The following is a 27,754-nucleotide window of genomic DNA, read 5'->3' on the forward strand; positions in this document are numbered from 1 at the left end:
ATGACAGGAGCAAGTGGTTTTCTGGTGCTAAACTCAAATGTTGGATTTGGAGTTGCTATGGAAGAAGATTCTGGCAGCATCATTATTCTAGGTGAGGGCTCTTTCTCCTCAAGAGTTGTGAATCAAATGCAAAGCGAATCAGGTTCTTCCCTGACTTCCAGGAGGACTTGATTTGGAAATATTTCACAGGCGTTTCTCCAGCCTCACTTGGAGGTTAACACAGATTGTGTGAAAATGAACCCAGGCAGCCACTTCTAGGGAGAAGTTGCCTGCAGGTATCTTGATGCTTTAAAGAAAGAGATGGAGCAGCAGCACACAATCCATGACCAATGTCCTTTGCTAGCTGAGGAACGCCATTGCTGTCTTGCTTCCCTTCAACTCCATGTGCTACTTGGAGGCACAATGAAGACAAGGCAGCCTTTAGGCACAACCATTGGCCCTGTGTTTCCAGAAGGATCAATCTCTCCCTCAGGTTTTTCCTAGTGACTGCTTTGCTAGCTAAATTTGGGAGTGGGGGGAAGAGGAAATGAGGTTTGCTGTGGGTGGTTTCAGATACTGAAAATGGACGATCGTGGTAAATCGGTATATAGATAGTTCTCAACTTATGGCCGATTGCTTAGCGACTGTTTGAAGTTATGGTGGTCCTACATTAGGGATACTTACAACCTACATTCGAAGTTACGATGGTCAAATGACTAAACTACTTGACAACAGGCCCACATTTACGATCTGTTTGCAGCGTCCCAAGGTCACGTGACTGTGTATTGTGTGACTTTTGCCTCAAACTGGCACTTCTGATTTTCAGCAAGCACATTGGTCTGCTTAACGATTGCAGATTCATTTAATGACCGTGATGATTTGCTTTTAACAGCCGCCACATAATTCATAAAACCAAGTCAGTCACATGACCAATAAGTTTTTACAACTATCATGGCTTATGTTTGTGATGGGCATATGCTGCATTAGGGTTGTAACTTGAGGACTACCTGTGCCTTTAGGGTTTTTTTTTTTTTTTGAGGGATGGGGTTGGCTTTAAAGCTGTTTTCTGAGATGTAGAATTGTGCAGGTAGTCCTCGACTTGCGACCGCAGTTGAACCCAAAATTTCTATTTACTAAGTGAAAAATTTGTTGAGTTCTGCCCCATTTTACGATTGTTCTTGCCACATTTGTTAAGTTGAATCACTGCGGTTATTAAATTAGTAACAGCATTGTTAAGTGATTCTGGCTTCCCATTGACTTCACTTGTCGGAAAGTCGCAAAAGGGGATCACAGGACCCCAGGATCGGGGTGAAATGCTCCCGGATCGGACCGGATCGGCCAATCCAGTAGCGATGGAGGCGGGTGGTTTGGAGAACTGATAGCAAAAATCCCTGCCCCCCCCATGCCCAGCTGAGCCGCACAATCATCAGAGGCTTTTTTTAAAAAAATTTAAAAGCATTTTTTCTACAATCTCTTCGGCCGAAAAAATGCTTTTAAAAGTAAAAAAAAAAGCCTCTGATGATCGCGCGGCTCAGCTGGGATCGTCAGAGGCTTTTAAAAGCATTTTTTCTACAACCTCTTCAGAGGTTGTAGAAAAAATGGTTTTAAAAGCTTCTGACGATCCCAGCTGAGTTGCCTGATCGTCAGAGGCATTTAAAAGAAAAAAAGCTCTGCCGATCAGGCAACTCAGCTGGGATCATCGGAGGCTTCTAAAAGCACTTTTTTCTGCAACCTCTTCGGCCGAAGAGGTTGTAGAAAAAATGGTTTTAAAAGTAAAAAAAAAAAAAGTTGGCCACGCCCACCCAGTCACATTACCCCCCCCACCAAGCCACGCCCACAGAACCGGTAGTAACAAATTTTATATTTCACCACTGCCAAGGATGCTGCAATGGTCATAAATATGAGTCAGTTGCCAAGCATTCGAATCTTGATCACATGACCATGGGGATGCTGCAATGGTCATAAGTGTGAAAAATGGCCATAAGTCACTTTTTTCAATGCCGTTGTAAACTTGGAACAGTCATGAAATGAACTGTTGTAAGTCGAGGGTTGAACTCTACCTGTCTTCTTCAACTCTTTTGAAGTTTGGTCATGTCATAAACTTTTTGGCAATTTTTAAAAAGTTGACTATATCGGCCAAAGTCACAGGCCGTTTTAAAAAGTGATAGTTTTCCTTACATCCGTCATGTCCTTCTTTAACAACTTTGAATTTACTGTTGTTAAAAAGAAAAGTTTCATTTTAGGGAAGGCAGCTTATATTGGTATAGGTAGTCCTTGATTTACGACCACAATCGAGCCCAAAATTTCTGTTGCTAAGTGAGACTGTTGTTAAGTGAGTTTTGCCTCATTTTATGACCTTTCTTGCCAGAGCTGAATCCCTGTAGTTGTTAAGTTAGTAACACGTTTGTTCAGTGAATCTGGTTTCCCCCGTTGACTTTGCTTGTCAGAAGGTCGCAAAAAGGGATCTCACGACCCTGGGACCCTGCAACTGTCATAAATATGAATCAGTTGATCAGTGTCTGAATTTTGATCACGTTACCGTGGGGAGACTGCAACACTCATAAGTATGAAAAACAGTCAACCAGTCACTTTTTAAAGTGCCGTTGTAACTTTAGATGATCACTAAACGAATGGTTGTAAGTTGAGGACTACCTGTATTAACCCCAGGCCAGTGGTCGGTTGCCCCCGGTTTGCACCGGTTCTATAGAACTGGTAATAAAACCGGCGGGAGGCTCCGCCCACCGACCCCGATGTCATCAGAACGCTTTTGTGCATGCTCAGAAGAGCGTACGCACGAGTAAAGCGAGCGCGCAGACGCGGCCCCATTGCGAACCAGTAGTAAAGGTAAGTAGAACCCACCCCTGCCCCAGGCCTACATAAAGACTGATACCCCAATTCTCTCTTCCAGAAGGTGATGAGGATGAAAGAATCTACACGGGTGAGGATCCCCATTACTCTCCGATGTACGGCAAAGGTTTTGGTGATCCGTCAGGCCTCATGGATCACGAGAGACCCAAGGCAACCGAGAAATGGTACAAGTGTGCTGACTGCGGGAAAGGCTTCAAGAAACGATCGGCCCTCCTTACCCACGACCGGACTCACACTGGAGAAAAACCTTACAAATGCTCAGAATGTGGGAACAGCTTCAGTAACAAATCCAGCCTGACCAGACACAAGAGGAAACACACTGGAGAAAAGCCGTTCGGTTGCTTAAACTGTGGGAAGCGTTTCAGCCAGAGCTCGAGTTTAATCAGGCATATGAGGAATCACACCGGCCTGAGGCCTTACATATGCTCAGATTGCGGCAAAAGCTTCAAGCAGAGCTCCAGTCTTCTGGTCCATGGGAGAACTCATACGGGAGAGACGCCGTATAGTTGTTCCATCTGCGGGAAACGCTTTTCCCAGAGCTCAAACCTCGTGAAACACGAAAGGATCCACACTGGGGAAAAGCCATACCGATGCTCAGACTGCGGGAACACCTTTAGTAACAAGTCCAGCCTTACCAGACATAAGAGAAAGCACACGGGGCAGAAACCCTACAAATGTTCCCAGTGTGGGAAAAAATTCAAGCAAAATTCAGGCCGCCTTAAGCACGAGAGAATCCATACACGGCCTGGCTTCTTGAATTATTCTCATCCTATCTTGGATCCGGATTCCAAGCTGCCTGTACGTGAGATAGACCACGTTGGAGAGACCGTATAAATTGCCTGCATTCTATTAGCCAAGTTTTATTTGGCGTCGGTAACAAATAACAGAAATACAGAATAGAGCTGTATTTGAACAGTGGCAAGAAAGTATTGGTTGATAGCAGTGGTGGGTTCCTCCCAGTTCGGTCCGGTTCGGCCGAGCCGGTAGCGGTGACGATATGACGTCACTGAACCGGTTCTCCCCCCCCGCCCTCCCACCCCCCACCCCCCCACGTTATTCTTACCTTTTATTTGGTCCCACCCCCAATCTATTGCTGCCTCCTAAGTCCCAGCTGATGACTAGAGGGAAAAAACCTGTTTAAACTCTTGCCACGGGGCTTCAAAGGGCCGTCCTACAGCTGATCAGTGTTAAAAGCAAACAAATGAGTCGGGTTGTAGGTGCGAGGACTGGTTGTAAGTGCGAGGACCTTCCAGAAATGACTCTGACCAGCTAGCCATGCCCACCTAGTCACATAATCTCCAAGCCACACCCACAAAATAAGCCACGCCCACAGAACCGGTAGTAAAAAAATTTAGAACCCACCCCTGGTTGATAGATAAACAAACGGTGCAGAGTTTGTGACTGGTCTCAGCTATACGGCCAAACCCTCTTTTCCTGCTGCTTTGCAGACAGAACCCAAAGGGGGGAAGATGTTTGATATGTGGTGATGGGAGTTTTCAGAGTTTGACCGTTTTTATCCATGAAATAATTTCCATGGGGAAAGAGACATCTTGAAGAGACAGTTTAGTTGATTATTAATCAAAATGCCACATTGTATAGGGAAGGAAAAGATTAAAATCTGTCTCGAAGTCTGCCCTACCCTTAAGTGAAATGGCAAACTCAGGTTGGATCTTGTCAGCCTTCCTAGATAGATCAGACCAAGGAACAGACACTATGTAGACCTAACACTACTTAGTGGTGTAATAGTAGCTGTAATAACATGTATTATGTTATGTATGAATGTACTTCCCCATCTCCTCTTTGTCTTCTTGAGAATTTGTGGGGGTTGCCTGTCTGAGACATTTTTGTAAACTTCTCTCTTTGGGCTTAAGCCACGTTTTATCTGTTTACAGGTAGTCCTCAACTTACGACCATCATTGAGCCCAACATTTCTGTTGTTAAGTGAGACATTTGTTAAATGAATTTTGCTCCCCCCCTTTTTTTTACAATCTTTCTTGCCACAATCTTTCAGTGAATCACTGCAGTTGTTAAAGTTAGTAACATGGTTAAGTGAATCTGGCTCCCCCATTGACTTTGCTTGTCAGAAGGTTGCAACATGATCCCAGGACAGTGTGACCGTCATAAATATGAACCAATTGCCAAGTGTCTGGATGTTGATCACGTGACCATGATGTTCGTAAGTGGTCGTAAGTGTGAAAAATGGTCATCAGTCACTTTTTTTCAGTGCCATTGTGACTTTGAACTGTCACTAAATGAACTGCTATAAGTCGAGGACTACCTGTATTGCCTTGGTAATAGATCTTTCCTTTCTCCATCAAGACCATGCTCTACAGCAGGGGTGGGCAACTGTGGGCCTTTTACAACCTGTGGACTTCAACTCCCAGAATTCCTGAGACAGCTTGGCCTTATTGCCATGTGCTCAAAAGCCTCATTGGGCTTATTATCAGGGGATGTCTTATTTTGGGGGAAACAGGGTACTGTACTGACTTTTGGAGAACTAAGCTGTAGTTTGACATGTACAAGCTATCCTGTATCTCCTGAATTAGCCTCCTGTGGGGGTGAAATATGTTATCCCATTAAAGGTGCTAGAATTTAAATCCAGTTGCCCAGCCAGGTTGCTTCCGATTCTGAAATTTTGATTCTGAAATTTATCAGGTGTAGGGAAGGGGGAAGGGGTGCTGGAGGGGAGAAATTAATCTTTTTCTGTCATTAATCTCTGGTCAGCTTTGCCTTTTCTATGGATAAGGGAAGATTCCCTGTCCTGGATATTTCCTTTTTCCATTTTAGGATTAATTTGAGCAGATTTCTCATACACAGAATAACAGAGTTGGAATGCATCTTGAGGTCTTCTAGTCTAACCCCCTGTTCAGGCAGGAATCTCTAAACCATTTCAGACATATGGTGGTCCAGTCTCTTAAAAACCTCCAGTGATGGGAGCACCCACAACTTCTGAAAGCAAGGCAAGTTGTTCCACTGATTAATGGTTCTAACTGTCAAGAAATTCCTCCTTAGTTCTAGATTGGATCAATGCGATTAGGACAAATACTGAACCTGATGGAACTAGGATTTCCATTCCAGCCACACAGAAGAGAAGCTTCTCCTTCAAACATGAGCTTAGAAATAACAGCATCTGATTTATTGCTGTAGCAAAGCAGCTGTGCCATCCTTCTTCGGTTACCGAGTTTTGCTGCCTGTTGCAGTTCCGCGTTGATGACAGAGAATGCATTTCCTCCATGGCTAGCATGAAAACTGACAAAGGGAGGATGGGGTGATCCATCTTTCCTCAGTCATCCCACTTGTTTTCCTGGAAGGAATTCCTGATCCTTCTGGGTGAGCAGGTTAATTTTTAAGTGAAAAGCTACAGCAGGGAGAGTTATGTCCTTACTCATTTTAGCTGCCTTGATCAAGAACACTAGTGGTCATTTCCTATGAGATTCACTGGTTAAAATTTGCTTTACAGCATAAGCCACTGGAAACGAAGGCTCAAGGCTGGATCTTTCTTTTGTATTTCTTTAAATATATATTTAGGGACGTGGTGGCTCAGTGGCTAAGACACTGAGCTTGTCGATTGAAAGGTCGGCAGTTCAGCGGTTCAAATCCCTAGTGCTGCGTAACAGGGTGAGCTCCGGTTACTTGTCCCAGCTTCTGCCAACCTAGCGCGTCCCTTTCGCTCTCGACGCGCTGCTGGAATGAGAGAGAGAGAGAGAGAGAGAGGTTGCCTGGAGGACGCGCCACGCAGTTCTGGCGGTGGGGAAGGCGGTGGCTTCGGGAGATAGGCGCTTCTAGCCTTGCCGGCTGCTCTATCCCTGCCTCTTCGGAGCCTCCTCTTCCTTGCCCTGCTTTCCGGGCCTGTCCCACCTTCCCTCGTTCACCTTTCCGGCGGCACAAAACCTTTTCCGCGGCGTCTTGCACGGCCGCGCCACCTTTCCACTTTCACTATCGCGGTCTGCACGGGGAAGGCAGAGTTCTCCTCTTGTGCTCTCCACCAGTGGGAAGTTCGTTCTCTCTCTATCTGTCTGTCTCCCTCTCTCTCTGACACACACACACACAGACACGCAGAGACATACACACTCACACGCACACACACACACACACTCTCCCTCTTTCTCTTTCTCTCTCACACACTCCCTCGTTCTTTCTCTCTCTCACACACACTCCCTCGTTCTTTCTCTCTCTCTCTTTCACATGCACGCACACACTCCCTCGTTCTCTCTCTCTCTCACTCACACACACACAGAATCTCTCTCTCTCTCTCTGACACACACACACAGAGGCACGCAGAGACACACACTCTCATACACACACTCCCTCTTTCTCTTTCACTCATACACACACTCCCTCGTTCTTTCTCTCTCTCACACACTCCCTCGTTCTCTCTCTCTCTCTCTCTCTCTCTCTCTCTCACACACACACACACACACACACACACACACACACACACACACACACACAGAATCTCTCTCTCTCTCAGGGAGATGGCAGGATTGAGAAGAAAGATTGCTGTACAACAAAAAAGATGAAATGGAAGAAAGGCAACCGCGAATATATATAAATCTACTAAGATAAAGAATGAATGGTTAAAAAATAAAAGAGAATAAATATGAATAAGAAGGAAAATTAGAATTTGAGGGCGAATGAAGATGTTGTTTATTATAAGTAAGCGAAGAAATATTGAGATATGATTAAAAAAAAGGGGGAAAAGAAAATTGTGGCAAAAATTGTCATTGAGTAAAATGTATTTGAATTTGATAAATTGTTTAAGATAAGATATGGCCAATACTCTATTCAAAAAAGATCAAAAAAGATGTGGGTGAATGTGGGGGAGGGGAACCAATAAAACTTGATTTAAAAAAAATCTCTCTCTCTCTCTCTCTCTCTCTCACACACACACACACACACACACACACACACACACTCATTCTCTTTCCCATGATGCTCTCACCCATGATGTTTTGGGGAGATGGCTGCCAGTAATGGATAGAGATCACAAGTTGCTAGAAAGAGAGAGATGAGTGTAACGTGTGCTGTGGGAAAGCGCCCTTTGGATTTCCCAGACTCTGAGCACCTGTAGAGGTGGAGGAGTACAATAATGGGGATAACAGGGAGTCCTTGACTTACATCCGTCATTTAGTGACCGTTCAAAGTTACAATGGTGCCGAAAAAAGTGACTCATCATGACAGATTTGCACACTTATGCCAAGGTTGAGAAAGATTTATTTATTAAATTTAGATGCTGCTCATCTCACTGTCAAGCGACTACTGACAAAAATTGATCTGTGGTCCCTAAGGAATTGAAAGTGACTGGATGCACATCATCAGTGATAACTTGAAGGGGCAGCACGTCTATGGCACAAGGGTCCTCCTAGACCAGTGTTTTTCAACCTTGGCGGCTTTAAGTTGTGTAGAATTCAACTCCCAGAATTCCACAGTCAGCCATGCTGGCTGAAGAACCTTGGGAGTTGAAGTCCACACATTGCCAAGGTTGAGACTTTAAGCAGCTGTACGACTCTAGGTGGATAGATACCAAGGCTAAAGAAGATTTGTGCTCGATTGCAGCCCTACTTGGAGCAGAGGACCTTCGTCATAGTAATTCCTGCTCTTACGCAGAGGTGGGTTTCAGCAGGTAGCGGAAATTTTGAGTGGTTTGGAGAACCGGTAGTAAAAATTCTGACTGGCCCCGCCCCCGTCTATTCTCTGCCTCCCAAGTCCCAGTTGATCAGGAGGAAATGGGGATTTTGCAGTAAAATCCCCAGTCCTTCCCCTGGATTGGGGAGGGAATGGAGATTTTACAGTATCCTTCCCCTGCCACGCCCACCAAGCCACACCCACAGAATCGGTAGTAAAAATTTTTGAAACCCACCACTGCTCTTACATATACTGTTTGGTTTATTATTGCAATACCCTCTATCTGGGGCTGCTTCTGAAGACCCCTCAGAAGTGCAATTGCTGCAAAGTGTAGAGGTGGCCCACCCAACCAGTCCAGTATGCATCTTCCGTAATCTTTTAATGATACCCATATGGTGGAGATGAAAGAGATTGAGGCTGCAGGCAATTTATTTAATAGAAGATAATATCTGTAGCTTAGGGTTGAACTCTAAAGTGCTAGGTGTTCTCAGAGCTTGATTGTTTGCTGGCAGATTCTTTGTTACCCAACTAGGTAACACCAGTGTGGGTGAACTCTCACCTGGATGATGTTTGCCTAGTTCGGCAATGAAACATCTGCAAGCAAACAACCAAGCTTTGAGGGTACCTTGAGCATCGCAATATAGGTAATCCTTAATTTACAACCATTTTAGCAAACCATTCACAGTTACAGTTGCACTTAAAAAAGTGACTCATGACCAATCATCATATTTATGATTGTCCCAGCAACCAGAGTCATGTGATCACAATTTGCAACCTTCCCAGCTAGCTTCTGGCAAGCAAAGTTATTGGGGGGAAGCCAAATTCGCTTAACAACCGTGTGATTTACTTAACAACTGCAGTGAATTTATTTTATTATTTATTTTATTTTTATTATTTGTCAAACACGCAAGATAACAGATATAAATATAAACATGATTATGAATACAGGATAAGGATACGAATAAATGGGGATGGTAGGACAGGGACGGTAGGCAGGTTGGTGTGCTTATGCACGCCCCTAACAGACCTCTTAGGAATGGGGTGAGATCAACCGTGGACAGTCTAAGGTTAAAGTTTTGGGGTTTGGGGAAGAAACCACAGTGTCAGGTAGTGCATTCCAGGCATTGACCACTCTGTTGCTGAAGTCGTATTTTTTGCAATTGAGTTTGGAGCGGTTTACCTTAAGTTTGTAGCTATTGTGTGCTCATGTATTATTGCGGTTGAAGCTGAAGTAGTCATTGACAGGTAGAACAATGTAGCAGATAATTTTGTGTACTACGCTTAGGTCAGACTGAAGGCGGAGTAGTTTAATTTAAAACTTAAATTAAAATTAAATTTAAATTAACACAACTGTTAATTTATTAATTAAGTTATTTCTTAACAGTTGTGGCAAAAAGGATTGCAAAATCAGGCGTGACTCACTTAATAAATGCCTTGATTAGCATGGAAATTCTGGTCTCCAATTGTGATCATAATAAGTGAAGGACTTGCTATATGTCTCTCTTGAATTTTGCAAGGGGATGGAGATCTTCCTCCCGATGATTGGATTGGCATTCTTATAATCCACAATTTCCTGATGATTGGATTGGCATTCTTACAATTTTTAGAAAAATAGTGTGGCAACGAAGAAAACTTCAAAGTTCCCTGATACACTTAGTGCATTGTTTTTAGGGTTGTTTGGTTTTTTTTTTTTTACTGATAGCTATGTTTTTATTCTGTGTTTATGTTTCTATGTTGTAATTTACTGGGAACTGTTTTTGTTGAATTCCAGTGGTATATAAACACAAGCAAAGAAAAAAGATCTGACAAGTTAAGGCAGTTCCACCCAGGGGAAACCCCTCTACCTCACCCCATCTGTAGATTAGAAACATTTTCCTGCCAGAATTGGCAGGAAAGGATATCCCCACATTGGGACAGTAATACCTGTGGAATGTTGGCATGACTTTCAGCTATTTCAAAAACGGTGATTATCTCAGATGTATTCGGACAATTAATCAGTGGAACGACTTGCCTCCAGAAGTTGTGAATGCTCCAACACTGGATGTTTTTTTTAAATTAGATTTTCATTTATACTTTTTTCTTTAACATCCATAGGTGCTTGGTGAACAGTGTATTGTCCGGGTCAATTTATACATAATAATAATACTAATAATATTATTAGTATTATTATTATGTATAATTTGACCCAGACAATACACTGTATTGAATACATAGTAATCATCTTTCAACTTCTAATATTTACCTATACATAGTAATAATAATGTATTGTATTATGTAGCAGTATACATATTTTCCCAATTTCTAATTTCTACTTCTATTTTCTAACCATTAATAAGACAAATCCCATATTAAGAAATATTCTGTTATCTATCCATCATCTCTTGCCCTTTTTAGTATTTCAACTCTTATTGACTTTTTAACAAATCTCACATGCTCCTCCCCTTAATCTAAGTATTTCATCTACCTCCATGTCTATACCTTTCGCTTTCCGGTCTCAAGGACACCCACCAATAATTCTTTAATCTCCTCTGGCAGATCTTCCTCACTGGAAGTTTTTAAGATGATGTTGGATAACCATTGGTCTGAAATAGTATAGGGTTTTCTGCCTAAGCAGGGGTTGGACTAGAAAACCTCCAAGGTCCCTTCCAACTATTCTATTCTATTCTATTCTATTCTATTCTATTCTATTCTATTCTATTCTATTCTATTCTATTCTATTCTATTCTATTATTCCATTCTATTCCATTCCATTCCATTCCATTCCATTCCATTCCATTCCATTCCATTCCATTCCATTCCATTCCATTCCATTCCACTCCACTCCACTCCACTCCATTCTCTTTGCTTCTTTGTAAACTCTTGTGATCAAACTGTCAGCGGGTGTGTTTCTGTCAGGTAGCTTTTCTTTGTAAGACCACAGACATTTCCTGTTCTTCTTTATTCTTTCTTCTTATTCTAAGCCATATTATTTTTCTAAGTGCGGGTTCTTAAAAATGTTAAATTAGGTCTGGTGCAAAAACAGCACTTTGTTATTTTCCACATTCCTATCCCTATCCCTATCCTACAAAATCTATGCACTGAATGTGTCAATTTCCATCTGTCAGTTACCGCCTATCAGTTACCATCCATCAGCCGTGGTGGCGCAGTGGTTAGAATGCAGTACCGCAGGATACTTCTGCTGACTGCCAGGTGCCTGCAATTTGACAGTTCAAATCTCACAAGGTTGACTCAGCCTTCCATCTTTCCGAGGTGGATAAAATGAGGACCCAGATTGTTGGGGGCAATATGCTGACTCTGTAAACTGCTTAGAGGGGGCTGTAAAGCACTGTAAAGCGGTATATAAGTCTAAGTGCTATTGCTATCAGTTACCATTTGCCATGGCTTGGGACCTGGTTACTTACGGGACCGCCTACTACCATCATCAGCCTCCCACCGACCAGTACGCTCCCACAGAGAGGGGCTCCTCCAGGTGCCGTTGGCCAAACAATGTCGGCTGTCGGCCCCTAGGGGGAGAGCCTTCTCTGTGGGGGCACCGACGATCTGGAATGAGCTCCCCCCAGAGATACGGAGGATTCCGGATCTGCGCACCTTCCGCCGCGAGTTGAAGACGCTTTTATTTCATCAAGCTGGCCTCGCCTAAATCTTCTCCCTTTTAAGTGTAAATTCTAAATTTTAATGGATTTTAAAATATGGGTATTTTTAAATTATGGGTATTAATTCAGCCAAATTTATTTAATCCATTTTATTCGATTTTAAATTTTGTATATTTATGTGTTTTATTTCATGGCTGTGCACCGCCCTGAGTCCTTCGGGAGTAGGGCGGTATACAAATTCAATAAATAATAATAATAATAATAATAATTGCAAACATCCACACTGCTTGCACACCCTATCCTGATATCCTAGGGTTTTTTTTGGGGGGGGAGGGGATATGATGTGTATGAAAGCCAACACTAGCAGCATAAATAACTGGCAGCAAACAACTGTGTATATAACAATAATATACACCTGCATATGATACCCCTGCGCCATAGGAGGTGCAGAGGACATTCCCTAAATTTTAAGGCAAAGATTGGGGATGTTGATTCAGCGGCCACAGATTTGCGAGCCCATCCATCTCTGCTTATCAGACACTTTCCTAACGGTGCTTTAAGGAAATTACACTCTCCACCTCCAAGCCCGTCTCAAACTTTCGCATTTGCTGGGCTTCCATCCGCATCCCTGCAAAAATCAGTCGCTCAGATCCATGCCCATTACCGCCTACCCCCCCCCCAAGACCCCCACCAACTTTCCATTCCTGATTGCCCCCGGGCGCGCTCTATCCTCCGCTTCCTCCCCATCCTTGTCTCTCCCCCGGCTGAAAATGGTTAAAGCAGCGGATCTGCCATTCCTAGAGAGGAGGGAACAGGAAATGCCGGCCAAGGGCCCCTTTATAGATAGGGGAGGGGGCGCGGGCTCTTCCTGTCCCGCCCCCTTTTTTCCATTCTCCCAGCGGACAGCACAGTCCGCGGCTGGCGGCGATTGCAGGTGGACGGTCCTTTCTCGCTCGCCCGCCCTACCGGGAGCGGCGAGGAAAGGTCAGCGCTGGGAGAATCGAGAGGAAAACCCACCGGGCGGGTGGACGAGAGACCGGAGCCCGCGGCGGGAGCGGGGAAGGTCAACGTCTCTGGACCGGTTTTGCAAAGCGGAGAGGCGAGGCAGGGCTCCGGGGAAGCGGGGTGGGGTGGGGTGGGGGAGACGGACTCCGTGGACCCGCGTCCATGTTGTTTTCGGGTTGCTTCTTCCCGTTTTTCCCCCTCCCCGATTCCCCCTGGGAGCTCCGGGTCTTGCTCTGGAGGAAAAAGCGGGGTCCACCCGAAAGTGGTGTTGCAGGGGAGGCGGGATCGGGCAGGCGAGAGTCAGCCCCCCTTCCCTTCCTTTGCTTTCCCAGGGGAGAGGGGAGGGGGGCTTCAAGGAGTCGTCCTTGTTGTTCCCTAAATTCCCAGATTTTCGACCAGTTTGGATTTACTGGTGGTCTCCCATCCCAGGACTGGACTGATTGAGTTTGGCTTGGCCGATCAGCCAGGATTGGGGGGGGGGGTCTTTGTTGCTTCCTGAGCTTGCTCGTTTTCTTGCAGACGTTTCATGACCCAAACTAGGTAACATCATCAATTGCTAGTAAGGAATGGAGGTTGCTATCAGTTTATGTTCTAGTGGGCCTGGGTGGTGCAGTGGACTAAGTGCTGTTAAAGTAGTACTTAGCTGCCTGCAATTACTGCAAGTTCAAATCTCACCAGGCTCAAGGTTGACTCAGCCTTCCATCCTTTTGAGGTAGGTAAAATGAGGACCCGGATTGTGGGGGCAATAAGCTGACTTTGTATAAAAAAGAACATCGCTTAGGGGGCCCCCGAAAGCCCTGCTAAGCAGGTATGTACAAAAGTGTGAAGGCTATTGCTTAACGCATTGTAAGCTGCCCTGAGTCTCCGGAGAAGGGCGGCATATAAATCGAACCAATAAATAAATAAATAAATAAATAAATAAATAGTGGCTTGCCCTGTCAGTGTTGGTGGGGGTGTTCTTAGTCTTAGAGGTTCCTTGGTTATTTATTTATTTATTTATTTATTTATTAGATTTCTATACCGCCCTACTCCCGAAGGACTCAGGGCGGTGCACAGCCAGACAATAAAAACACATACAATACAAAATTTAAAAAATAGAATAAAATCAAATTAAATAATTTTGGCCCCGACAAATTTAAAACCCCAAACTTTTAAAACCAATTTAAAATTGAATATATAAATACTAAAAGATATTTAAAATTTTAAAAATCTTTTATAAAAGAGGGGGAAAATTAGGCCAGGCCGGCCTGGTGAAATAGTAAGGTCTTTAAGGCGCGGCGGAAGGTGCGCAGATCCGGGATCCTCCGTATCTCTGGGGGGAGCTCGTTCCAGATAGTAGGTGCCCCCACAGAGAAGGCTCTCCCCCTGGGGGCCGCCAGTCGGCATTGTTTGGCTGATGGCACCCTGGTTGGGCTGTTTGGCACCCTGACACGTCAGCCATCAGTAGACACTTTGACATTAACAGCATTTATAGACTATGCAAAATAGAATAGAATGCTTTATTGGCCAAGTGTGATTGGACACACAAGGAATTTGTCTTTGGTGCATATGGTCTCAGTGTACATAAAAAGACAAGATACATTCGTCAAGAATCACAAGGTACAACACTTGATGATAGTCATAGGTACAAATAAGCAATCAGGAAATAATATCAATATAAATCGTAAGGATACAAGCAACAAAGTTACAGTCATGCCATATAAGTGGGAGGAGATGGGTGATAGGAACGGTGAGAAGACTAATAGTAATAGTAATGCAGCCTTAGTGAATAGTTTTGACAGTTTGAGGGAATTATTTGTTTACCAGAGTGATGGCATTCGGGAAAAAAAGCTATTCTTGTGTCTAGTTGTCTTGGTGTGCGGTGTTCTATAGCATCATTTTGAGGATAGGAGTTGAAACAATTTATGTACAGGATGCAAGGGATCTGTAAATATGTTCACAGCCCTCTTTTTGACTTGTGCAGTATACAGGTTCTCAGTGGAAGGCAGGCTGGTAGCAATTGTTTTTTCTGCAGTTCTAATTATCCTCTTAGGTCTGTGTCTGTCTTGTTGGGTTTTAGAACCGAACCAGACAGTTATAGAGGTGCAGATGACAGACTCAATAATTCCTCCGTAGAACTGGATCAGCAGTTCCTTGGGCAGTTTGAGCTTTCTGAGTTGGCGCAGAAAGAACAGAGACAAGCAACCAGCCCACAAGAGAATAAAAAGTTCCAAGCACCTCTCCACCAGCAAGCAGCACCCAGATCAGCATAGATTAACTCCAAGGTTAACATCAGATCAACAATCAATAAACAATACCCCAGTCAAGAAATTGCCAAAGAGCCAACAGCAAGAGCCCAACCAAAGAAACTCTAAGACCACCCCCCACCCCCATCAACACTGACAGGGCAAGTCACCAGAGTATAAACTGACAGCAAACTGCACTCCTTACTAGCACTGATAATGTTACTCCCTAACCATACTCCCTTCTCTTCCATACTCCCTAAGAGCCTGGTGGCGCAATGGACTAAACTGCTGTTAAAGTAGTATTTAGCTGCCAGCTGCCTGCAATTATTGCAAGTTCAAATCTCACCAGGCTCAAGGTTGACTCAGCCTTCCATCCTTCTGAAGTAGGTAAAATGAGGACCTGGATTGAGGGGGCAATAGGCTGACTTTGTATAAAATAGAACACCGCTTGGGGGGGGGGGGCAAAAAGCCCTACTAAGGAGGTATATACAAAAGTATGAAGGCTATTGCTTAAAAGCATTGTAAGCCGCCCTGAGTCTCCAGAGAAGGGCGGCATATAAATCAAACTAATAATAATAATAAATACCTAGTTTGGGTCATAAAACATCTGCAAGAAAACAAGCAAGCTTGGAGAGCAACCAAGACCCCTCATGTCATCCTTGAGCTACAAATATTCTCCTTGATTGGCAGCCAGGATTGGCTCACAGTCACATCAGGATGCCTGGTTTCCTATTAAAAGGATTGAAAAGGGAAACGGGGGGAATGTCGATCAATAATGGCTGCATGTGGGTCATAAGTTGAGGACTGTGGCTTAATCAATCCTGCACAGGAGCGACATTTGGAATCTTGGTCCTGGGAAATAATTCCAGGGGGAATGTATCAATTCAGATACTGCATTGGATGCAAGCAGAGGATTTGCTGGTCTGGATAATTGGAACTGCTGCTCTGCCCATAACACTATCAGGATAACAGAATAACTGAGTTGGAAGGGACCTTGGAGGGCTTCTAGTCTAACCCCGTGCTCAAGGAGGAAACCCTATACAATTTCAGACAAATGGTTGCCCAATCTCTTCTTGAAAACTTCCCAGGGGATGGAGCACCCACAACTTCTGGAATCAAGCCATTCCACTGATTAATTGCCCTCACTGACAAAAAAAATTCTCCTTAGTTCCAGGTTGCTTCTTTCCTTGATTAGTTTCCTTGCCCTGCTTTGTGGTGCTTTGGAGAATAGGTTGACCTTCCTCTTCTTTGTGGCAGCCCCTTAGATATCGCAACACTGCTATCACGTCACCTCAAGTCCTTCTTTTCATTAAACTAGACTAGGAGTGTCAAACTTGATTTCATTGGGGGCCGCATCAGGGTTGTGTTTGACCTCGGGGATGGGCGTGGCCAATTTGACATAATTTGTGTCGGGGGCATCTCTGGTGTCCCGGGCTGGCTTGGGGGCTCCATTGTCTCCAGCTGAGGAAGGCAAGACCAGGGAGAGCGCCAAACCCTTGTCCTCCAGAAGTGTGTTGCCATCTGCTGGTGGCCAAGTGCTAAGGCAGAACCTTCCTTTCTTTTTTTCTTTTTCCTTCCCTCTTCATTCTCCTTTCTTCTTCCTCCCCTCTTTCCTTCTTTTTTCTTCCTTGCTCTCTTCCCATCTTCCCTTCTTTTTCTTTGTCTTTCCGCTTTCCCTTTCTCCTTTCCTGCCCTTTCTTGGATGCTCAAATGGAAAAAGGAAAACATTTCTCCTTTTGTTTTGTTTTGCCCTGAACTAGACTGTAGGGGTAGTTTAAACTAGTGGCTAGTATCCCTGATATTTGCGAACAACTTGCTATATTAGTTTCTGAAGAAAACAAGACTGAAAGTGTTTTTCTGCTTAGCCAATTTTCTTTGAAGTATATCTGGTTAGCCAACAGGAATGCCGGTCCAGATTGGCCTTTGATCTGTACTTTTCTTGGACCTACTCCCTTCAGTGCTGTGTTTAGAATGGAATAGAATTCTTTTTTAAAAAAAATAATTTTTATTAATAGAATTCTTTATTGGCCAAGTGTGATTGGACACACAAGGAATTTGTCTCCAGTGCATAAGCTCACAGTGTACATACAAGCAACAACTGATAAATCATAATCATCATAAAATACATTCATCAGAAATCATAAGATGCAACACTTTGTGATAGTCATAGGATACTAAATAAGCAATCAACACAAGTCATACTAGGATACTAAATAAAACAATTCATATAAAGTGTAAGATACAAGCAACAAAGTTACAGTCATAAGAAGATAAGGAAATAGGTAATAGGAAAAATGAGAATACAGCATTACTAGGTAGTTTGACTGTTGTGGGAATTAGTTGTTTAGCAGAGTGATGGCATGGGGGAAGACGTATCCTTGTGTCTAGTTGTTTTGCCTTCTCGAGGGAAGAAGTTGACACAGTTTATGTCCAGGATGTGAGGGGTCTTGTAGGTATTTTCACAGATTTATTCCAGATTCCCAATCATTTCAAGTTGGTTGTCAAATCAATCCTTGCAACTTGCACAGCGTATTGATCAAGAATGCACATCTGCTTAGAAACAGCTTCTAAGTATTGCGATTGTGTGATTTCTTATTGCATTTTGATTTCTTATCTTTGGACTGGGAGCAAGGAATTCTAATTTCTGTTCTACATGAATTCAAGATGTCTTAAGGTCACAGTGACAAGACTTAGTCTAACATAGAGGTAAAGAGCTGAATTCTATATTCTGAATACAGAAGCCACAAACACTATCCCGAAGTTTCTTGGAGATATAAAAACTATATAAAAATGAATCTGGCTGTCTGTATGAACTATTGTATGAAGCAGGGGTCTCCAACCTTGGCAACTTTAAGACTTGTGGACTTCAACTCCCAGAGTTCTTTGGGAGGACTTTGGGAGTTGAAGTCCACAAGTCTTAAAGTTGCCAAGGTTGGAGACCCCTGGTATAAAGATACCAGCAGCAGGCTATTATGATAATGATAGGTTCTCTTTTCTATATTAGAAATATACAGTACTATTTAAATAGAAATAACTCTTAATAGATAGCAATAAATGGATAGCAAACCCCAATTAATGGATTAATGGATAGCAATTAGTGGATTAATGGATAATAATGGATTTATGAATAGCAATTAATGTAATACATTAATGTAATGTAATGGTGAATACATGTCCCCAGGGCACTGCAACTAAATAAAGATGCTAACAGCAGCGTATTATGATAATGAATATGTTGTTTTTTCTGTATTAGAAATATACAAGTACTATTGAAATGGAAATAACTCCGTTTCATAGATAGCAATAAATGGATAGCAAACCCCAATTAATGGATGTCATTTGATTAGTGTCTGATGCTTGTTGACTGATTCATATTTATGACAGTTGCTGTGTCCTGGGGTCACCTTTTGCAACCTTCTGAAAACCAAGGTCAATGGGGAAGCCAGATTCACTTAACAACTCCATTAGCAGCTGCAGGGATTCACTTAACAACGGTGGCAAGAAAGATCGTAAAACCAGGCCAAAACTTCACTTAACAAATGTCTTCCTTAGCAGCATAAATTTTGGGCTCAATTGTGGACGTAAGTCATGGACTACCTGTAAAGGAAGGGGGAAGCGCGCATCCAAACGGCAAGATGGCAAGCATGGCATTAGCAATCTGAGCCCCGCCCCTTTTTTGTACTGTGCATCCAATGGCAATGCTCGTACAAAAGGGGCAGGGCTTGCATCATAATGCTGCACCTGCCGTTTTGACCCGTCTCTTTGAATGCCATAGCAGGGCCAATTGCTAACTGGGAAATGTAGGAAAAGGAGACCCTGTTGAGTTGGAAGGATAGTTCAAGTGTTCCTAGGGTGGTGAAGAAAAGCAGAAGATAAGTTGCTTAATGCTGATGATCTTTTGAAACTTAAGTTAATGTTTATATACAAGTGTTGCCTGTCAGCCAAAGGTCTTCTGTGTTTGCAATCATGGCAATACTTTAAACCGGTCCTTTTCAACCTTGGCAACTTTATGATGTGTGGACTCCCAGAATTCCCCCCACCGGGAGTTGAAGCAGGGGTGAAATCCAGGAGGATTTCCAGGAGGGTCTGACAGGTTCTGGAGAACTGGTAGCGGAAATTTTGAGTAATTCGGAGAACTGGCAAATACCACCTCTGGCTGGCCCCAGAGTGGGGTGGGAATGGGGATTTTGCAGTATCCTTCCCCCAGGAGTAGGGAGGAAATGGGGATTTGGTAGTATCCTTCCCCTGGAGTGGGGTGGGAATGGAGATTTTGCAGTATCCTTCCCCTGCCACACCCATCAAGCCACACCACACCCACCAAGCCATGCCCACAGAACCGGTAGCAAAAAAATTTAGATTTCACCACTGAGTTGAAGTCCACACATCTTAAAGTCACCAAGGTTGAGAAGCACTGGTTTAAACAATATATAAATAATAGCACCAGTGCATCTTAGGCATTGCTATGTTCTTAAGGATCTTTGGGTGGATTAAATGCCTTCAAATTTGATTTTGGACTGGAAAAGCAGACACACTAGAAATATGGGTAGTCCTCAACTTACAACAGTTCATTTAGTGACCGTTCGAAGTTACAACAGCACTGAAAAAAGTTCATTTTTCATACTTATGATCATTGCAACATCCCCATGGTCACGGGATTTACATTTTGATGCTGGACAACTGGTTCATATTTATGACGGTTGTAGCGTTCAGGGGTCGTGTTGCGACCTTCTGATAAGCAAAGTCAATGGGGAAACCAGATTCTCTTAACCATGTTACTAATTTAACAACTGTAGTGATTCGTGTAACCAATGTGGCAAGAAAAGCCGTAAAACGGGGCAAAACTCACTTAACAAATTTCTAACATAGCAAGATAAATTCCAGGCTCAGTTGTGGTCCTATGTCGAGGACTACCTGTAAAAGGAGAAACTGAAAAGAAAAAAAAAAGATCTGCAAAATATTAAGGATAGAAAATTTTCTTCCGGTTCCTGCCATGTGATCATGGTGAAGCTGTTTTGAGTTCCATCAAGCAGGATTGGGCAGAAAGTGATTTGTTTCATTTCATGGCGTTCTCGTTTTTCTTCTAGGCGTCGGGCAGTGGAGAAAGAGAGAGTTGCTTCTGCTAAGACGGACGAAATTCTCTCTCTGAGTCTGTGAAGATCCAACTCCCCATGGAGGCTATCCCGGAAGAGGATGAAAATGCGAGCTTGCTGGGTAAGAGAATTTGGGCATCTGGATCAAGATACTTCGCTCCCTGAAACAAATAATAAGAGGGAATTTCTTGCTCATTCCATGTCCAGGCCACCTCTGGGACTGGGAAGTAGATCTTACTTCCATACAGCTAGTCTTTCACTTACATTTAGTGACTGTTTGAAGTTACAACGGCACTGAAAAAAGTGACTTACAACCGTTTTCCACACGTACAACCATTGGAGCACCCGTGTGGTCAGGTGATTAAAATTCAGACACTTGGCAGCTGGCTCATGTTTATGACGGTCCCAGGGTCACGTGATTCCCTTTTGCGACCTTCTGACAAGCAAAGTCAACGGGGAAGCCCGATTCACTTAACAACCATGTCACTAACTTAACAACTGCAGTGATTCACTTAACAACTGTGGCAAGAAAAGTCATAAAACGTGGCAAATCTCACTTAACAAATGTCTCACTTAGCAACAGAAACTTTGGGCTCAGTAATGGTCGTAAGTCGAGGACTAACTCCAGTGGTGATGGGGAAGTACCGTGAGCCGCATTCAAGCAAGCAGGCTTAATTCAGAGGCCAAGCCGGGTACCTGGCTTTGTCCTTTAAGAACGCTGTCAGAAAATGTCTGAAGATCAGCTTCCTGCAAATAGTGCTTTCCTTTGCTTAATTGGCAGGGCCGATCCTGCAATTCGGAAACAGCCAGTTTTTTGCCTTGATTCCTGGTGTAAATTCAGAGCAAGGAAGATTAAATATTAAAAGGAATATTAGCAACAAGATTATTGAGGATGTGTTTGTGTGCGTGGGTATATTAAAAAAAAGTTAAAGGTAACTGTGACTGCACAACTGAAGCCCTGTCCCCTTTTGTTATAAAAGGTAAAGGTAAAGATTCCCCTCGCATATATGTGCCAGTCGTTCCCGACTCTAGGGGGCGGTGCTCATCTCCATTTCAAAGTCGAAGAGCCAGCACTGTCCGAAAATATCTCCGTGGTCATGTGGCTGGCATGAATAAATGCCGAAGAAGCACAGAACGCTGTTACCTTCCCACCAAAGGTGGTCCCTATTTTTCTACTTGATTTTTTACATGCTTTCGAACTGCTAGGTTGGCAGAAGCTGAGACAAGTAACGGGAGCTCACCCTGTTACTCAGCACTAAGGATTTGAACTGCTGAACTGCCGATCTTTCGATTGACAAGTTCAGCGTCTTAGCCACTGAGCCACTGCATCCTTTTGTTATACATGGGTTTTAAAAAAAGGTAGCAGGGCTATGACCTTGGCAGACTTTATTATTTTTAAAAATTCCGTGTGGATGCTTGTGGTGATCAGGAAAATAAGTCTAATGTAGAAAGGATGTAGGTGGTGGGAAACTCCCAGGATGGGTTCACGCAACAAATATACAGTTAGCCCTCAATACATGACCACAATTGAGCCCAAAATTTCGGTTATTAAACAAGACAGTTGTTAAGTGAGCTTTGCCCCATTTTACGACTTTTCTTGCCACAGTCGTTAAGTGAATCACCACAGTTCTAATAAGTTAAGTCTAAGTCAGTGTTTCTCAACCTTGGAAACTTGAAGATGGGTGGACTTCAACTCCCATAATCCCCCAACCAGCTGGCTGGGGGATTCTGGGAGTTGAAGTCTACCCATTTTCAAGCTACCAAGGTTGAGAAACACTGGTCTAAGTTAATAACACAATTGTTAAGTGAATCTGACTCCCTCATTGACTTTGCTTGTCAGAAGGCCACAAAAGGGGATCACACGACACTTCAACCGTCATAAACATGAACCGGTTACCAAGCATCTGAATTTTAATCACGTGACCATGGAAAATGCTGCAATGGTTGTGAGTGTGAAAACGGTCGTAAGTCACTTTTTTTCATAACTTTGAATGGTCACTAAACGAATGGTTGCAAGTCAAGGACTACCCCAGTGAGTCACTAACCCTTTCAAGGGTGTCTTACGTTTGGATTGGGCAGCCTTTGGTCATGGTGGCTGGGGAATTCTGGGAGTTGAAGTCCACCTATCTTAAAGTGAGAATTGCTGCTCCAATTCTCCCTGGATCCTTCACTGACTCAGTGAAGGGTGTTGCGTGTGGGAAATAGCCACTGAGCAGACAAACCAACGGCATATGACACCTTTCATATTCCTGTCACCCATTGGTTGCTTTTTTTTATTATTATTCCTGCAGGTAACGGGGAAGTGACAGAGCCCGAAGTGGCAACCTGTTGGATGGTGAGGCCTGACTATATGGAATTCAACGGGGATTTGCTGGAGGAAAACATGTATGAGTTTCCTGGGATATCTATGGTTGAGGAGGGGAGCCATTCAGAAGCTGCAGTAGAAGCGGCTTCCTTTTGTGCAAAAGGCCCAGGCTGTACCAGCACCATCCCAGACTCCTTTAACGACCAGAAATCCACGGTTAGAGAGAAACCCTACAAGTGCTCATTCTGTGGGGAAAGTTTCAAGCAGCGTTCGTACCTGGTCAAACACGAGAGGACCCACACGGGAGAAAAACCCTACAAATGTTCGGTGTGTGGGAAAAGCTTCAGCCAGAGCTCCCACATCATTACGCACGAGAGGACTCACACGGGAGAGAAACCCTACCAGTGCTCGGACTGCGGGAAGAGCTTCAACCGTAAAGCCAACCTCCTGGCGCACGAGAGGACCCACACGGGGGAGAAACCTTACGCCTGTTCGGATTGCGGCAAGTGCTTCAGCCAGAGCTCGTGGCTGATGGCTCATAAAATCATCCACACCGGGGAGAAACCATTTAAGTGTTTGGTCTGCGGGAAGCGCTTCAATAACCGCTCGAGTCTCATTAAACACAAGAGGTCCCACTCGGAAGAGAAACCCTACATTTGCTCAGACTGCGGGAAGTCCTTCAAGGAGAGCTCTAAGCTTATTAAACACCAAAGGATTCACACGGGCGAGAAGCCGTACCGGTGCCCATTGTGCGGCAAAGGTTTCTGCTTCAAATCCAGCCTGAGCCAACATGAGCGAACGCACACGGGAGAGAAGCCCTACGCGTGCTGCGTTTGCGGGAAAACCTTCCGGCAGAAGTCGCATCTCATCAGGCACGAGAAGATGCACATGGGAGACAAATCCTACCCCTGTTGAGACTGCCAAAAAGCCATCGGCTGGGGGCTCCAGGTAGCACAGGATAATATGTGTTCTACCTGCAGGGAGAGATACGGCTGAAGTTCTGCCAGCAGCCCCTGTGGTCTTAGAAGAAAGGACAAAAAAACAAATGAATTGGAAGGACAGTGATCTGGGACTTGAAACAAATACATTTTAGCCTGCTTTGTAAATCTTTTTGCAATTTTCTTTTTTTCTAATAAAAGGAAACCAAAGTAGATCTCCGAACTTAGTCTGTACGTCCTTGTTTCAAGCTTCTCAATCTGCCCAGAGTTATGTTTTGAGGTAAGATGGCCGACCTGTAAATCTATATATATAAACGCGAAAAGCACTCATGCATTAATCACAAAATATCCAGAACCGTAAAGCCTACAAACTTGAAATTTGCCACATATGTTCCTCTTGGCTTCTAGGTGCTCACTAAGAAAGGATTTTTTGAAATGACCACCAGGGCATTAGTATTTTCTATATTATTATTAACACACTCTGATGCTAAGGATTTCTACTCACCCTCCCCACCTGAAAAGAAATCTGTTCCACACTCTGATGCTAAGGACTTCTACTCCCCCTCCCCACCTGGAAAGAAATCTGTTCCAAATGCAAAACACAAGCAGAGGAGAGGAGTTTCACTTTCATTTTTACTTTCACAGCAGCAAGCAGTTTTACTACAGAACAGTTGAGCTAAGCCATGCCCAGCCTCCTTCCTGTCTCCTTGCTCACACAGCAAATACTGTTTGAGTTTCCAAACACCCCTCAACTCTCACACACTGACAGGATGCTAGCCAGATGAATACTGATGGATGCTGTGGGCTGGGACATTCTGCTCCCACTCCCCCTCTGTTCCAACTGCCAATTGCATTATATTAACACACACTGATGCTACAGAGTTACACATTCTACATTAAGTTTCAGGCTGTGTCAATTTATCAAGCCCGAGCACATAGTTTCGTAGCGAAGCACGGGTGTCCAGCTAGTTTTATATATAAATAAAATATAGAGTCGACCTCCTTAGCAGTCCTGATTAGGAGGGGGCTGCTTCCTCCTTCCAAGGAGGGCCTCTTGCAGAAATGGGGGGGGGGAGAGAAAGAGGCTGACCCAATGAAGGGAAAAGGAAAACGGTAAAAGGAAAGTGATGTCCTAAATAACAACTACACTGCAATGTGTTTTGTGACTGTGTGATTGCATTGGAGGTAGTTCTTATACAGAGGTAGGATTCCCTTCCCTTCCCTATCGGTTTGCAAATGTGAGCACGCGCACGCCTTTCGTGCATGTGCACGGCCTCCAAAATGTGGCTAAATAGGACGGCATTATATCCGGGTGGGTGGGTGTGGCCTACCGCAGTTGCCGTTTGCCCAAACCGGACAGAACCTGCTGAATCCCATCACTGTTCTTATATCACCTCTTATCAGTGGTGGGTTGTCCCAGTTTGGTCTGGTTCTATCGAACCGGTAGTAAAACCGCCAGGAGGCTCCGCCCACCCACCACGACATCGTCATGGGTAATCTGCACATGCGCGTGCGGTCCTGTTGCAAGCCGGTAGTAAAGGTAAGTAGAACCCACCCCTGCCTCTTATCATATTGAAGGTGATTCGCATTAGTCATTAAAACACGAGGGTTTTTTAAGTAATTGTACTATAAAGCCCCCTGCTATAACTCAAGAAAGGTCACAGAGAGGATCAAAAATATTTCCCAATAGAATCATATATAAGTCTTGCACTATTAACATACACAATCCCAGTTTAATATATTAGTAAGCAATACAAGTTTTGGTTAAGTTTTAATAAAGGTATATCAGGGTAAAGTGGAATTGAAACTTTCAACATTTCTTTCATGCCACGATAAAATTATTTTCCTATTATTGTTCAGCTTTGCAGCACATAAGGAAGGAGTCAATTTATTTAATGCATTTGCAGCATTTGATAGAAAATGAGATACTCATCTTGGCAACCAAGAATGGAGTAAGATACTAGTAATAAAGTGTCTTACACCAAGTTACTCCAAGTAGATTTTTTAAGTTTGAACTTAAAACCACAAATTTCTTTTGCGAAGTGAAACATTTGTTAAGTGAGTTTTGCCCCATTTTACGACTTTTCTTGCCACAATCGTTAACTGAATCACTGCAGTTGGTAAATTAGTAACACTAATTTAAGTGAAACTGGTTTCCCCATTGACTGCTTGGCAGGAGGTTGCAAAAGGAGATCACATTGCCAAGCATCTGAATTTTGATCATGTGACTGTGGGGATGCTGCAACGGTCATAAGTGTGAAAAATGGTCATAAGTCACTTGTTTCAGTGGTGATGTAACTTTGAACGGTTGCTAAATGAACTGTTGTACTACCTGTACATTCAAACTTCCATTTTCCATTGGAATTCCCACTGCTCCACCTCTAAAACTATATTAAAATTTTGCATTCGTTTAATCATAGTTTTTTTTAACCTCTTCAGAACTGTAATCCACTAATAAACTCAAATCGAGAAGTGCTAAATTGTGAAAAAGGAAACATTGGAGACATCAGTAGCCTTTCTCCAACAGATGATACGTGTTGTCTCTTAAAAGGAACAACATTTAAAAGAGGTACAACTGTTGTGGTCCGCCAGCAGCCTGCAGAGCTGGCAGTGGAGTCGGACAGCGATGAGGCTGAGGAAGAACACGGGCCAGTCCTGGAGGCTAGGGAAGGCCCGGATGAGGGCTCTACATCGGAGGCAGAGCCAGGGCCATCGGGGAGTGAGGTGTGGACTACAAAGCCTCCAGAGGCTGACAGCAGAGAGGCAGAGGAACAGAAGGAGCCTGTTCCTAGCGCACATATGAGAAGAGCTGCCAGAAGGCAGGAGCAGCTAAAGCAGAGAGGACAATTCAGAAGTAGGCCAAGAGATGATTGGCCTCTCCCATAAGGCTTAAAACAGACCAGCAACGGCGTTTGGGCTTTGCCGGAAAACAACGTTGGTAGCTTTGTCTTTTTCTTCGTCTACGGCTTGTATTTATTTTTGTATCTATGACTTCTGAACGTTTGCCAAGAAAGGCCTTTGGCAGTTTGCCTAATTGGACAAGGTTTGAGATAGGACTGAAGAATTTGTGTTGGGAGAAATTTGCTTTTAGAACATAATTTAAGAGGTACAACCTCTTACAACTCGACTTACAACCCTTCATTTAATGATGCTTCAAAGTTACAACGGCACTGAAAAAGGTGACTTATGACCGTTTTTCATGCTTATGGTCCCCATGGTCACATGATCAAAATGTCAGGTTTTTCCTGACAGGAAGGAAAATATGAAAGGGGAGAAGACTGCCAGTGCCATCAAAATTCAAATTTTTCAAACATGACCTCTGCAGTTTATCCATCAGGTGAAAGGACTAGTTCATGGGTGTCAAACTCAAGGCCCGCGGGCCAGATTTGGCCTGTGGGGTGCTTAGATCTGGCCCTCGGGCCCACCCTGAAAACAGCAAAGGACCAGCCTGCGGTGCCTCCGCCAGTGCAAATGGAGCCCAGGTGGGCCACACACAGCCTCCCCGAGCTCTGTTTTTGCTGGCAGAGGGCTGCAGGAGGCCATTGCGGCCGAAAACGGAGCCTCGGTGAGTGATGTGGAGCTGGGCACGCCTACCCTGGCTACACCCCCAGCCCCCCAAGGCCGAACACAACCCTGATGTGGCCCTCAAAGAAATTGAGTTTGACACCTCTAATCTACTTCATGAAATTGGAATGTCAAAATGGCTTTTTGAGAATCGGTTGCAGGCTTCTTTACAACTTCCCAGGATTCCTGTGGACCATCAGGCTTTCTCTACAACCAAGGTATTTTTTGCAACAAAAAATGCTCACCTGTTCTTCTTTTGCAGCAACACACAACTGCCTAGTAACCTTATTCTTCCATCCTCCATTTCAAGAACAGTCTGATCGGCAGGCGGTTCTTCCTTCAGCCTTGTAGGTTGCAGGACGGGAATGGGGAACTGACTCCAAATACAGGTAGTCCTCAATTTATACAGTTCATTTAGTGACTAAAGTTACAACGGGACTGAAAAAAAGTGACTTATGACCGTTTTCCAGAGTTACGATCTTTGTAGCATCCCCAAGATCATGTGATCAAAATTCAGATCCTTGGGAACTGGTTCATATTTATGACCATTGCTGCATCTCAA

At 43.9% G+C, this 27,754-nt stretch overlaps 1 protein-coding gene across 1 annotated transcript; it reads left to right on the forward strand.

The window, feature by feature from the left end:
- Window positions 1-23,851, forward strand: LOC139310070 (zinc finger protein 135-like). Its single transcript, XM_070934231.1, has 3 exons — window positions 1-91; window positions 2,888-3,506; window positions 22,912-23,851. The coding sequence occupies exons 1-3, from the start codon at window positions 1-3 to the stop codon at window positions 23,603-23,605; spliced, it is 1,404 nt and encodes a 467-aa protein (XP_070790332.1). The 3' UTR covers window positions 23,606-23,851.
- The last annotated feature ends 3,903 nt before the right edge of the window (window positions 23,852-27,754 follow it).

Source organism: Pituophis catenifer, unplaced genomic scaffold (assembly GCF_029215685.1).
Source record: "Pituophis catenifer annectens isolate HBS135680 unplaced genomic scaffold, rPitCat1.0.hap2 SCAF_2, whole genome shotgun sequence".
Classification (NCBI taxonomy): Eukaryota; Metazoa; Chordata; class Lepidosauria; order Squamata; family Colubridae; genus Pituophis; species Pituophis catenifer.